General features: G+C 47.2%; 1 protein-coding gene across 1 annotated transcript in view; it reads right to left on the bottom strand.

Annotated features, from left to right (window-relative positions):
* GARNL3 (GTPase activating Rap/RanGAP domain like 3) overlaps nucleotides 1-12,715 on the bottom strand; it is a 125,026-nt gene that overhangs the window by 18,530 nt on the left and 93,781 nt on the right. The window contains exons 13-18 of the mRNA XM_039861460.1: nucleotides 12,106-12,201; nucleotides 8,790-8,901; nucleotides 4,337-4,435; nucleotides 3,900-4,016; nucleotides 3,142-3,317; nucleotides 1,334-1,492 (exon numbers count right to left, since the gene is read on the bottom strand). Of these exons, the coding sequence (XP_039717394.1) occupies nucleotides 1,334-1,492; nucleotides 3,142-3,317; nucleotides 3,900-4,016; nucleotides 4,337-4,435; nucleotides 8,790-8,901; nucleotides 12,106-12,201 (759 nt within the window). The remainder of the gene's footprint in view (nucleotides 1-1,333; nucleotides 1,493-3,141; nucleotides 3,318-3,899; nucleotides 4,017-4,336; nucleotides 4,436-8,789; nucleotides 8,902-12,105; nucleotides 12,202-12,715) is intronic.

The raw sequence follows: 12,715 nt of genomic DNA, 5'->3' as shown, positions 1-12,715 counted from the left end.
GCACAGAGAACCCATCTTTTTACAGCTTTCTGGGCAATTATAGCCGGAGTTGAGAAGCAGTGTATGCCAGTGGATTTAAAACCTGTCTAGATATTAGAACCACCTGGGGATTATTTAAAAATTTCAAAACCTGCGCCACACCCAAGACCAGGGAAGTCTTTGGGGGTGGGACACGGGCATCGGTAGCTTTTGACGCTCCTTAGATGACTCCAGTTGCAGACAAGCATGGGCACCACCAATATACACATCAGAGAAATGACGGACTGATCCACGATGGATAACAGCTGAGGACAAGAAGGCCTCCTAATTATATCTAGATTTTTCTTTTTCCGATTTTCCTATTTCTTCAAACCTTGCTCTTGTGAAGTGTTAAGCCTTCTTAATACAGTAATTAGCCATTTTAATGAACATTTATGTAGGGCATGTCCTAATACAAGCTGTATTTTTTATGTCTTGCAAAGCATGATTAGAAAAAATTCTGTGGTCTCTTGACCTAGCTGAATGGGGCGATGTCCCCCATTCTGCGCTGTCCTTGGTACCCACGCCGGGGTGCTGGCACTGCACTGTGCAAACGCAGGCAGCTCAGGTGTTATCAGGCCCTGCCCTGCTTCACAGCGAGAAGCCCACACGGAGCTGAAGAGCTCTGCGACCCGGTAGGTCGGCATCAGGCATCAGCGTGGAGCTGCTCCAGGGACAGTCAGGTCACCAGGTCTCAGGTGGTGAGTGCTCTCTGCCCTCCAGGGCCGCTGACGTTCAGACTCACACAGTTATCTTTAGAGCTTCGGTGCAGTTTTGAGTGGGCCCTAGATTCTGTCCAAAGCCAGGATGTCACTGCTTTCTGTGCAGCTCAGGCCAGGGACACAGCTCCGGTGCTGATCTGTGCACTCTCTCTCTCTTTCTGCCCCTTCTTCCTTTTCTAGTGGCCTCTAAGGGATGGAGACAGGGGGCTGTACCCTCCCCAGCTACCTAGGCCCCAAGCTGAGAGCCAGCAGGGCTACTGAGAGCAACCTCATTCTCCGAAGGCCCTTCCGATATGAATTAACGAATGCTCTCATTGACTTAGTTATCTATATGTAGCTTTTTGACAGTTCATTTCTCGTTTATTGGGAAGGATGGAATGACAAGGAAAAGCTGAACAGGGCGATGGGACCGTCTTATTAGATCGAACCATTCTGACCGACAAAAACGGGAACTCGATGAGGTGCAGCCTAAGTAGTATCTCCCACAATATCGATAAGATAAATGAGACATAACTTGGAAGAATCCTAATCATGGCTTCGCAAAGCTCGAAGTCTTCTCTGATTCCCACCTGCCCCTGCGTCTGTCCACTCACCCTGCTGGCCTCCACGTGGTGCAGTCTGAAGGCCTCGCCCGTGCTCTCGTTCACCACATCGAACTGGTGCCGGTACGCCACGCAGATGAGATTGTCACTCTCTTCTGTCGGCCCATCCACTAAGGTCATCACCGCGGGCACGTCTGACAGACAGATCTCCTGGGCGGTCGGTGACGGTGTAGGAGAAAGGGGTTAGGACACGGAGCTGCCACCTTCGTATCAAGCCCCCACTTCCCGCCCCACCCCCCCGCCCCGTCCGGGAGCGGGTGCCCCTCCCCGGGCTTCCGCAGACCCCGCCCCTGCCCAGAAGGCAGAGACAGGAGTGTGGCAGGGATCGTGGCAGACTTCTCCCTCCCACGATCTGTCCTCAAGACTCAGACCTCTGCCCACTGCCCAGGAAACAGATCCGCCAGTGCGATCTGCGTTAGCCTTCACGCACTCTTGTCCTGTCCTGTGATTTAATAAAAATAATGACTACTAAGGGCTAACTTTGTTGAACGCTTACAGTGTGTGGCACTGTTCTCACTGCGTCCTCGTTCTGAAGTAGGTAAGGCTATTATACTACGTGACAGATGAGGAAACTGAGGCTCGAAGGTCATGTGATTGCCTAAGGTCACAGTGTATACGTGGTAGAGCCAAGATTCAAATTCGAGAAATCTGATTTCAAAGCTCATACGCCACATAAATCTTCGTTAAAATTGCTAATTACTGTATTAAGAAGACTAATACCTATTTAGAACAAGATTTTAACTTATTTTAACGGTTATGCTGTTCTATTCCCCCTAACGAATATTAGCAGAAATCGATATGCATAATTCAGGAGGCTTTAACTCGAGGCAAAAATCATTTCTCGGCTTGCCTATAGGCCTACTCTGCCTTAGTGGCCAATGTTTGATGTATTTCACACCTTAACGTATCACAGTTTTTAAAGAGAGAAATGGTATGATGAAGGAAAGAACTTGACCTTCAACGAGGCTTCTTCTCAAGGTTCCACCCTCGCTCGATCAGCAAATCTACTGACGAAGGCGAGCAGGGCCGCCTTGCCCGCTGCTTCTCCCCACCTCCCTGGCCACCAGAGCCACTGTCACCTCTTGCTAGGGGCTGGCATTAGTCTCTTAGTGAGTTCCTTATTCCGCTCTTGGCCCCGATGCTCTCCAGGGGCCAGAATGACCTTTGTAAAACACGCCACTTCTCTGGTTCCACTCAGACTCAGAGCCAGAGTCTGTGCAATGGCCTGGTCCCCGTCCTCTCTGCCCCTCATGGCTGTTCCCTCGGCTCCAGCGACTCCCCCGCCCCTTGAGTACGCCTTGACCGGAGCCTGGAACGCCCCCTCCCCAGATACTGCCCTCACTCAGCCCCATATTGCATTTGGATCTCTGCTCAAAGGCAACCTTCTCAGAGGGGGCTTCCAGGACGTCTTTTCTAAAATAGAGCCCCGCCTCCCCGATCCATCTCCCTCTGTCCCCTTACCCTACTTTACGGTTATCTTCCTGGACTCATAGATTTATCTGCTTATTTCTGTTATCCTGCAACTTGACAGCGATCTCCCTGAGAAGAGAGGCTTTGTTTTGTTCACTGCTGTGTCCCCAGGGCCTAGTGCAGCACCTCCGGGCGGGGTCACTGGCACGAATGAGCTGGACGGAGGCGGAAAAGCCCCCTCTGCCTCAGTCCTCTGCGGGAGACTACGGCAAAGGGTGAGGGTGTCCCCGGCGGGTTGCTGACTACGGGATGACAGACTCTGAATGGCAGGAGAGAGTCGCCTCGTGACCCCTTGGCCAGGAGAGAAGGGGTCGGAAGAGGAAGCCTACCCTGATGTATTGGAACTCTTCGACAGGTGACTCCGACAGGGGAGACAGGAGGGAGGTGCTGGTCACCCCTCTTAGCTTGCTGTGTTTCCTCGTGATCAGGAGCAGCTTATTCCGAATGGCGACCACGATCCGCAGCTCTCTGCTGTGGTGAGTGTTAGTGGCATACAGGTGGCAACCTGGGAAGAAGAGAGACAAAATGAACGATGCTGGACACACGGCGAGAGGCTGGAAGCCCCCGGCCGGGACACTCTGGTGACGCCCGTGACCCCTGGAAACTGAGCAGGACCCAGTGCAATGACTAAGAATGCGCCTACCACCGGGAAAAATGGAGCCTTGGAATAAAAATTGGGTTCAGTTACAGGAAAATTAAAGACTTCATATTCCCTCTGTGGCAGAATTTATCTTTATACCCATCAGGCGACATGAATCAAAATGAGGGGTGATCAAGAATGAAATTCAAAAAGCCTCTTTTCACGGGTTTGCTAACAGAGCTTAACTTACCTCCAAAACCCGTTACACAGGCCTCGCGTTTCCTGTCCCCAGCGTGTGTTTTTTTTTGTTTTTTGTTTTTTGTTTTTTAATTAGTCAAGCCTCTCTTAGAGAACCAGTGATGCTATCTTTGTGACATTTCCAGGTTTAAAAACCAAGCCAATAAAATCAAATTCTGACTCATCTTTACTTTCAGTAAAATCTGGGCAGTCTGAGAACAAGGTCCATTGAACAGGAAGGCGCGAGCGAAGCCCGAGGGACCGAGTCACCTTTTGTCTTCTCCAGCTTGTTCTCTCTGCAGTCGCACCTGCTCCTCGCCGCCTGTTTGCTCTCGACGCCCCTTTGCACGGCGCTCAGCCTGAAGACGAAGAGGCGGGCATCCTTTCCTGGCGAGTTACCGCGGACAGAGCAGGAGGTGGAAGGAAAAGTAAAAGGACCCGGATGAACTGCAAGGGCAGATGGTGTGTGAAAAGTGCCGCTGGAGGATGTAAGGATCTGAGGTGTTCTGGAATTTGGGAGAAACCCCACACCGCCTTTACCTAATATTCGGGCCAGCCACCAAAGAACCCGGAGCACTGGGCACCGGAAGAAACAGCTGGCCTGGCCTATGCGATCAGACCCGTGACCCTTAGTGTTGGCCACAGAAGGCCGCTGGCTTTTCTTCCTCCCAGAGACCACCACTTGGGGGCAGGGGGGCGGGTACCACCTTTGTCTGCTCTGAGGATCAGAAGGTCCAGAGCCTCGAGCACGTGCATCTGCTTCACTGGCAGAGTCCTGTCAAACACTGGCACTGATGGAAGGTCATCTGGAACAGAAAATCTGGTTACTCAACCGTGCTTTCCAGAGCCTATAAAATGCGCCTCGGGGTAGTTTTGGGCCCCAGTTCTCTCTAGGCAAGGAGAAGAGTCAGCTTCTAGGACTTTCCTAAGGGCTGTACAGTAAGTTCAAGCTCTGTTCTCCTCTCTGCTCAGGGAGGAGGACTGATATTTCCTTTCCCAAGGGGTTCACACCCCTCTACAGGGAGGGTGGCAGGGCCTGTAAACTACATCCTTGTCCTCAGTGTTCATTGAAGGGTAAATGGCATCTCTGAACCCTGTTTTTTTTTTTTTTGCTGGGATGCACCAAAGCAACTGAACATCAGTTTGTTTGTTTTTTTTTTTTTTTTAAAAATAAGATCAGCCATTTCTCTTAAGTATTTTCTGATTTTTAGATCATTTTTGAAATTGCATCATATCTTAGGTTATTTTGTATATTTCTCAAGAAAGTAAAATTAAAATTTCCTTTTGCATTTAAAATAAACACAAGCATACTCTATTTCAACATGTCTGGGTCAATAGTTTACCTATAAATTTTCAGCATTTCTCCATATAAGAATATAAAATCTCCTTTTTAGACAAAAATGAGAAAAATATCAATTAAATTGCCCAGATAACAGGGGGAAAAAAAAGAATTTTAGTGGAAATGGTCAGGAGGATGTCAAGTACATGGGTGATTAAAGACATTGCCATTATATGTAAGATTTGTTTTGAAGCTTACTTACTGGGATCTTAAATGGCTAGCAATTACTTCGCTCCTGGGAGACCCTAGGACATAGAAGGCTAAAAGAATTATGTCTGTTCCATAAGTAAAGGGTCTGTTGTGAGTGTGGCATAGAATCAGGGCAAGGCGGGGCAGTGCAGACATTTTAGGCAGAAGGGCTAACTTATTGCTTATCTGCATTTCGTCAGACACAGGTCTTCAAGTGCTCTGCTGTGGGTTTGGGTTTGTCTGTCTAGTTATAATTTAGCTGCAAGGGGCCCTGAACATCTTGCCTCTTCCAGGAATCTTATCTGGTTGGGAGTTTATCCCTCTGTGGGTGGTGCCAGAAGCGGGCAGAGTGCCATCCTCGGGATTGATAACCACCTCACGGGGGCGGGATCTCTTGCTCCTGCAGCCCAGTGAGGGCTCTGATTGGTTAGAGCTCAGAACCTGCCAAGCTTTTACTAGGTGGAGTGTTGTCTCTAGTTTCCCATAATGATGGGGCAAATGTAAATCTTAGGAGAGCCCATCAAACCACGTTCTTTTTATCCCCCGTCTCAAAAGGAATCGATTCTCAGGCTCTCTGTGCTCTTGATGGGACAGACTTGATTTTTCGAAACATGGGATGATCCATCATCATATTTGACTGAATAACTATGATGGTTTCATTTTGTGAATGGCAGCTAATGGACACGGAGGGCTTCCCACACACACCAGGCCCTAAGGCTAAGTGTTGCACATGTCATTTAATTTAAATGTCCCGATGACCCTAAGAGGTAGGAACTTCTAATACTGTCATTTGACAGAGGAGGAACCTGAGGTTCAGAGGTGCTAATCACTTGTCCGAGGTCACCTGTGCGAGGACAAAAAGCAGCGCACCTCCCCATGGAAGGATGGTGTGACCCCGGAAGCAAAAGCACTATAAAGAATGAATGAATGACAGGAGCACTTCCTTTTACATTTAAAACGGGAGAGAAGAGGAGACAAGGTAAGGAGAAAGGGACATGTGGATTTAATGGCAGTTCCATGACAACTTTTTTCTTCTTGTAATCTCTTTACGAAGAAACAATCTTTTAGGGCTGGCTTTTCTATTACTGTCCAAACCAAAACAAATGGTGATAGCATATTTAATCAGTATTTAGTCTCCCTTCAAAGTAGGTTTTGCTACACTTAGAATACAAAGGATATTGATTTCTTAATGACCTTGAAAGGAGCAGACTCTCAAGGGTAAGTCTAACGACATTAAGCAGAGGCTAATGGCATAGAGTGAAACTCAGCCTGAAAAGTAAGGAGAGATTCACTCATGGAAACAATTCATAATATGATTATGTGCAGACAAGAACAAGATAAAGAAATAACAAGAGAATTAAGGCTTTAAGAGCACAACTAGGAATACAAGAAAAGCCTGTAGACACATTCTCTTTTTAGCAAAAGCAAACGGGGAGGCATCACTGCATAACCAGGACACGAAAAACGAGTGACACATCCAAGCTGCTGGTGGGGTGTCTGTGGCGCCACCTGCATCAGGTGACTCTCAAGTTTGGAAGAAAAAAAATTTCCTGGCAGATCACAATAATCCTTACATCTGACACCTCCAATAAATGTTGGAAGCACAAAGATGAAAATTTCAGAAAGGGACTTGGTCGTCTTGCTTTAGATGTCACATTTCAAAAAATAGAAGCAACTCAAATAGAATTTTTCCTGTGTTTTTTTGGCAAGCCTTACGAATAGTCGCTATGAAGTACACTTTCTCTTCCCACAAAGGTAGAAGTTTAACATTCTTTCGATCGCAAAATTTTTCATAATTATTTACCTGGGACTATATCTTTTGGAAATCTGTATTAAGGTAAAGATAATAATATTGGTAGAGTTTAATTTAATTTTAATAAAATATAGCTGGCTTAGTGTAAAGAGCACTATGCTAAGGAATCACCTCTAGGTTCTGGTTCCAGATGTGCCCTGAACCACCTGGGTGAGCTTGGGCAAGTCACATCGTTTCTTTAGGCCTCAGTTTCTTTATCTATAAAACTAGGAGACTAGACTAAACCTCTAAGGTGTGTGTGTGTGTGTTGTTATTTTGAATAAATTCTTTTTATTTGGTTGCTCTTTTGGCAAGAGCTGTAAATTTTGTTACCTTTTAGCAAATTCCCAAGGATACGGAAAAGATAATAAGTGACTACTATGCTGATGCTTCTTTAAGCACTTAACATGTGACAATTTAATCTCCACAATTTTCTCCTTGTAGTTAATGATCGTCATTCCCATTTTCTTCACTTCATCAGTTTTCATCATCGTAAGCTATGTTTCACTTAAGAAATTACCCCCACTTTAGAGAAAGCTGAGGCTCAGAGAGGTTAAGTTTTTTTTCCAAGATCATAAAGGTTTTTCTAATCGTTCTCTAGTTTTTAAAATTAAATATTTAATTTGAATTCTGCATTTTAAATTATCTGCCTTTTAGTCAATTAGTTATATAGGCAATCATATATGTGTAGAGCAACTTAAAAAAAATGTTATGGGCACACGATTAAAAAATATATCGAAAATAACAGATAAGGTCAGAAATAAGTCCCTTATGAAGGCTGGCCCACCCGTCCTGTCTTCCCGCAGAAGGCGCCTAATACAGGACGCAGCACACTGCAGGTACTTAGTAAACATGCTGGGTCAGGGTCTGAGGAGGGACTAAAGGTCACAGCTAAAGGTGGGAAGATGCTGCAGTTTTAGGCCATTATGCCATCTCACAGTGGTGGCTTTCAGAATTCTCATAAAACATTGCTATGGTAACCGGAGCCTGGGCAGCCTGCTTCTGTGCAGTGGAGGATGGGCCCTTGGAAGACTCTTGTCTCTCTGCCCATGGCTCCCTCTGAAGCCGCAGGAGACACTTGTTATCAGTGTTTAGCCCCTTTCACATTCATTAGGAGTTTGGAAAAACCCACAGGGGCCTCCCGCAGGAAGGGACCACAAGGTCCTTGAGTCTCAATTAAATCTCCATCTGAAGTTGAACTCCTACAACATCCTCGCCAAGGGCATGTCCGATTGGTGGCTGATTTGTGGTGACAGGAACCGACCATCTCTCTAGGCAGGCTGCTCCACCTGGCCATCAAAAGGCTTGGTGTTATACTGAGATGAAATCTGTCTTTCTGTCAAAATCTCTTTTGTTTCTATATTCATCGAAAATGGGTTAAACTAAGAGTCTTAGTGTTTGTTTTGGACATCAAGTACTTTTTGAATTAGAAACCTTAAAACAAAATAAAACAAAACCAAAAAGCTTCGAGAGAGAGCACGTCCCTGATAGAGCGGCCCTAAATAATGTGTCCTTGTCGATGGAAGGAAAAGTCTTGGAATCATGATGAATATTGGCCAAAAAGGAGATTCTTTCCTTAGGTCATTGGATATCTGCAAACTCCTTCGAGATCTGGGGAAGGTAAAGACCGATCACGCATGACTCATCCTCTGGCTTGTTCAGAATATATTCCCTCTGCTTGTCCTGAAAACGAGGGGTTAATTTTATAAGGAAATGAAACTTTGCTAACCTTACGGCCAAGGACATATTTATGGAAAGAGAGTTGACTGGCGACCACCCCTCGCAGAAGTACTGTAAGTCATACAAACAAAGACATTCGAAGGGGCAGCTACTCACTAACCATCCACTAGCAAGACGCCCGCGTCAGTAGAGACCAGCAAGGCCTGGCCCCAGGGATCTGCACACACGGCTTCGTGAGGGAAATTACTGCAGAAACACTGCGGCTCCCAAGGCTGCGGGGAGACACAAGCATCGGGATGTGAGTGCACCAGAAAGAACACGCCGCGGCCCATCGAACGGGTGGCACAGGAAGTGCAGCCCCCGAAACAGCAACACAGATCCCCTCCACGCCCTGGCAGCCAGATGGGCTCTGGACTCAGCTCCCTTTCTGAAGGAGAAACGTCTCCTTTCAGATACGTATGCAATGGGAAAAGAGTCATGACCTGTCTCTATATTGTAAACGTTGTTCAGGGGTAAGGTTTTCTAAGCAAACATTTTTCTTTTAACACCTGGAAGTTCAACCAATTGGTGCCTCTTTTTTTTTTTTTTTGAAGATTCACATTAGTTCATCATAAAAGGAAGCCCTATGTCATTCTATTAAAAATGTCAGATTCCTGTGCTGCCTGATTCAACAAAAATGATTAAACCATACCCAATGCGAGAAGTCGATACTGTCTTAACAGGAAAATGCTTACTGACGCACTTGAGGCTGCGAAATCTTTTAAAAAAAAGAACGTGTTTGTAGGAATATGGCAAGTGTCGCCGATGAAATCTCATGTTCCCCCATGTGACATATTCCTACCCCGTGACCTCCTGTCTTAGTTTCAATTTCATTTCAGGCAGAGAGAGTCAGCCCTCCCTCCCACAGAGCTGCCTGTGGGTGGCTGGAGGCAGCAGGCACTGTCTAGCAGGTTCTCAGTCCCACCAGAATGGTGGACATTTTCAAAGACCTGTTATCTTCTCTCCAAAGCACGTGGCTTGGCCTCTGAGGACAAAGTTGTTTTTGGAGATTCTCAGGGACGAGTTGAAGTCTTACCTCTTCGCTTTCACATTCCATCAGATGTCTCACCTGGGCTGTACCAGAGCCCGTGTGTGCACACAGGTGTGTGCGTGCACGCTGGGTGGACGCATGCTCGCACAGTCAAAGTAGCAGTGATGGCTCGGAGGTCACCTTCAAGGGTGTCGTTTGGGATGAGGGCACATATTGTGCGTATTATCGCTCTCTTGGAAAAGTAGGTTTTCCCTTTAAGGAGCCCACATGTTTCAAAATGAATATTGTAATGGCTAAGATGAGGCTTGGACTGCTCTGAAAAGATCACATAAAGAATGTGAAGACATTTTCTGAACTGAAACAGGGGCTACACAGTGCAGGTTTAATTGGAATGGCATTTCCCTAAGATTTCTGAAAATTCTGAGTTTGTGACTTACAGCAGGAAGACGTGAAAAAGTAAAGCCAACGTAAATGCCAATGGGGCGAGGCGGGGGCAGACGGAGGCATCAGAGGATTAGGTAACAGCAAGATGGAAAAACCAGCTCTTGACAACAGTCTTCTCTGGCCGGAGGACACGGTTTAGATCACATATATGGAACAGGAGTTCTTAACCCAGAAGATCTAAGGACTCTAGGGGACCCACGGAGGGCGTAAGAAAGCCTGTGACATCTTGAAATTGAATTTGAAATGTGATATGTGCTGTTTGTGTATTTTAATGGGCTAGTGTGTGTGTGTGTGTACGTGCGTGTGTGCGCGTGTGTGTGCGCGTGTGCGTGCGTGTGTGTGTCCATTGCTTTCATAAGTTCTCAAACAGGTCGGGGACTCCATGACGCGAGGACCTGTATGAAGTGTCAGAGATACGCACTCAGATCTGGCCCCGCAGAGGCTCTGGTCTGAGGCCCGGTGGCGTTTGCCATTGCACTGGACTCCCTTCTGCCACGTGAGGGGCCCCGTGCGGATTCCCCAGGGCGAGAATGTGGTCTTCGGCCCTTCGTGCCTAAGCTTGGGGCTCCTGACGCGTTCTCTCCGAGAATGTCGACACAGCTCAGGGAACACTGGATGCCTCGGAGGCTGACGAAGCCTCTTCTTTGGAAATAAAACGGTCTTGGGGGCGGGATGTGGGACGTGGGATTCCGGCCTCAGCTGAGACACTTGCGCAGCAGTCCCCGAGGGCCTGTGGAGCAGTGTTCCTCCAGGGATGGCCGGGGGCCCCACTGGCAGGTTACAGACTGATCCGAAAAATGGAAGCTTTTTCTTCATTGTTCGCTGGTGAGCAGGTCTCCATCCCATGGACTCTCATTTTTCTGGATACCTAAGAACTTCTGCTATAGGAGGATACTAAATCTTACTGGAATTTGGCGCAATGCTTGGCCACACTGCAAATTCTGGTGTGCACATGGACAAACCCATGGTAGGAATTTCTGCAGCTTTGGAAAAGATGCTTTGCCAGCAGTTTTATCTTAAGTTGGTTGTGATTATTTAGCGTTAATTGTATTCTGAGCTCGTCGTTTTCCTGAAAACAGACTTTAAAGTGTGTAGGGTCCCCAGTTCTGATACAAATCACCTATATTTTGATCGCTAAAGTCAGCGTATTCGTAATTCTTTTGCTTTTAAAATGAACGCTTCCCTAGTGGTGTGATGTCCACGAATTTGTTCCATTTAACCAATTTTTACATAACCTGAACGTAGATATAATTCGGTACATAATATATTGCTTTACCATACAAAAATCATGCAAAGAGTAAGTTCAGATTGCCACTTGTTTATTTTTTTTCTCTTCTCGATTACCACCTCGTTCTCTTTCCATGAAAAGTGGAAATGAGACGTAGATACGCAGGCCACAGAATTTCCTGGCCGACTGAACAAACTGTCTAGTAGGCAGTGGTTTCTCCGCTGTGGCCCTCTGACCAGCAGCATCAGCGTCACCTGGGAACTTGTTAGAAATGCGAATTCTCAGGCCTCGCCCCAGACCTCCGGCACTAGGAACTCTGGGAGCGATTCCCACGCACAGGAAAGCCCGAGAAGCACTGCCTGGAGCCTGGCTGTCTGCGGAGTGTGCCTGTGGTCGGCTGAGGTACCACACGAGCGCTTGTCAGAAATGCAGAATCCTGACCTGGCCTCCGAGCGGCTGGATCAGAACACGCATTTGGTCGAGACGCCCAGGTCATGTGTATGCACACAAGGCCTGGGAGCACGGCCGGACCTGGTCTGCCTGACTGGGCCCGGCCCAGCGGCTCAGCCCCATGTAAGCGTGAAAAGGCACGTGCCCAGTATGGAGACAGGCTCTCAGCGAATGCTACCCAGCTGATCTGCAGCTGCCCCTAAGGACTCTGCAGGAGACAAGCTCTTCTTCCTCTTGCCCCACAAACCTCCTTCCAAGAATTTGAGCAACTTCACTGAGGACAAAAGACATTCACAATTGAACTTGAGAGTCTCATCAGCTCACCTCTTTTTTATAGATCCCTGAAGCCACTGAGCTGGATGGAGCGTCCCCTCTCACGATGGATTTCAGTTTTAGTGCCTTACAGAAGACAGAGGTCTTTTAAAGTTTGCTCTCAGGAAGTACAAGAATAGCAAGATCAACAATTACGACTTGAAAAAAATTTTAAAATAGAACAGGAGCGATTTCAGACTAAAGTTTCGGGTTGCCACAGTGCTTCATCATTGACGATAAGGACTGAAGCCGGCCTGGTATGGCGAAGCCCTGATGACAGTGTCCCAACCCCAATGACCCCAAATGCATTCTGTCATTTCAAGCAATCCATATAGCTCTACGCTAATTTCTAGACTGTGAGTACTGAAAACAATTCCCAGGTCCCTCCTGAAACTTGAATCGGAATCTGTGACTTCAGAGCCGAAGACCAAGGCTGGGCGGCCCTGTTTTGGGAAACGGCGATCTTTGCCGCTAAGCTGTCCCTTGGTCACCTTGCTTAGCTCTCTAGTTTCAGGTCAGAATCCTATCTGCAGCTGGCAGTGCTCCTCCTCCTCCCTGTTGTGACATGGGATCAAGGCAGGAAGCCGTGTCACCTCCCGGAACTCAGAAATACTAACATCAT

This window comes from Pteropus medius, unplaced genomic scaffold (genome assembly GCF_902729225.1).
Source record: "Pteropus medius unplaced genomic scaffold, Ma_sr-lr_union100, whole genome shotgun sequence".
Classification (NCBI taxonomy): Eukaryota; Metazoa; Chordata; class Mammalia; order Chiroptera; family Pteropodidae; genus Pteropus; species Pteropus medius.
This window is presented reverse-complemented; position numbering and strand designations above follow the sequence as displayed.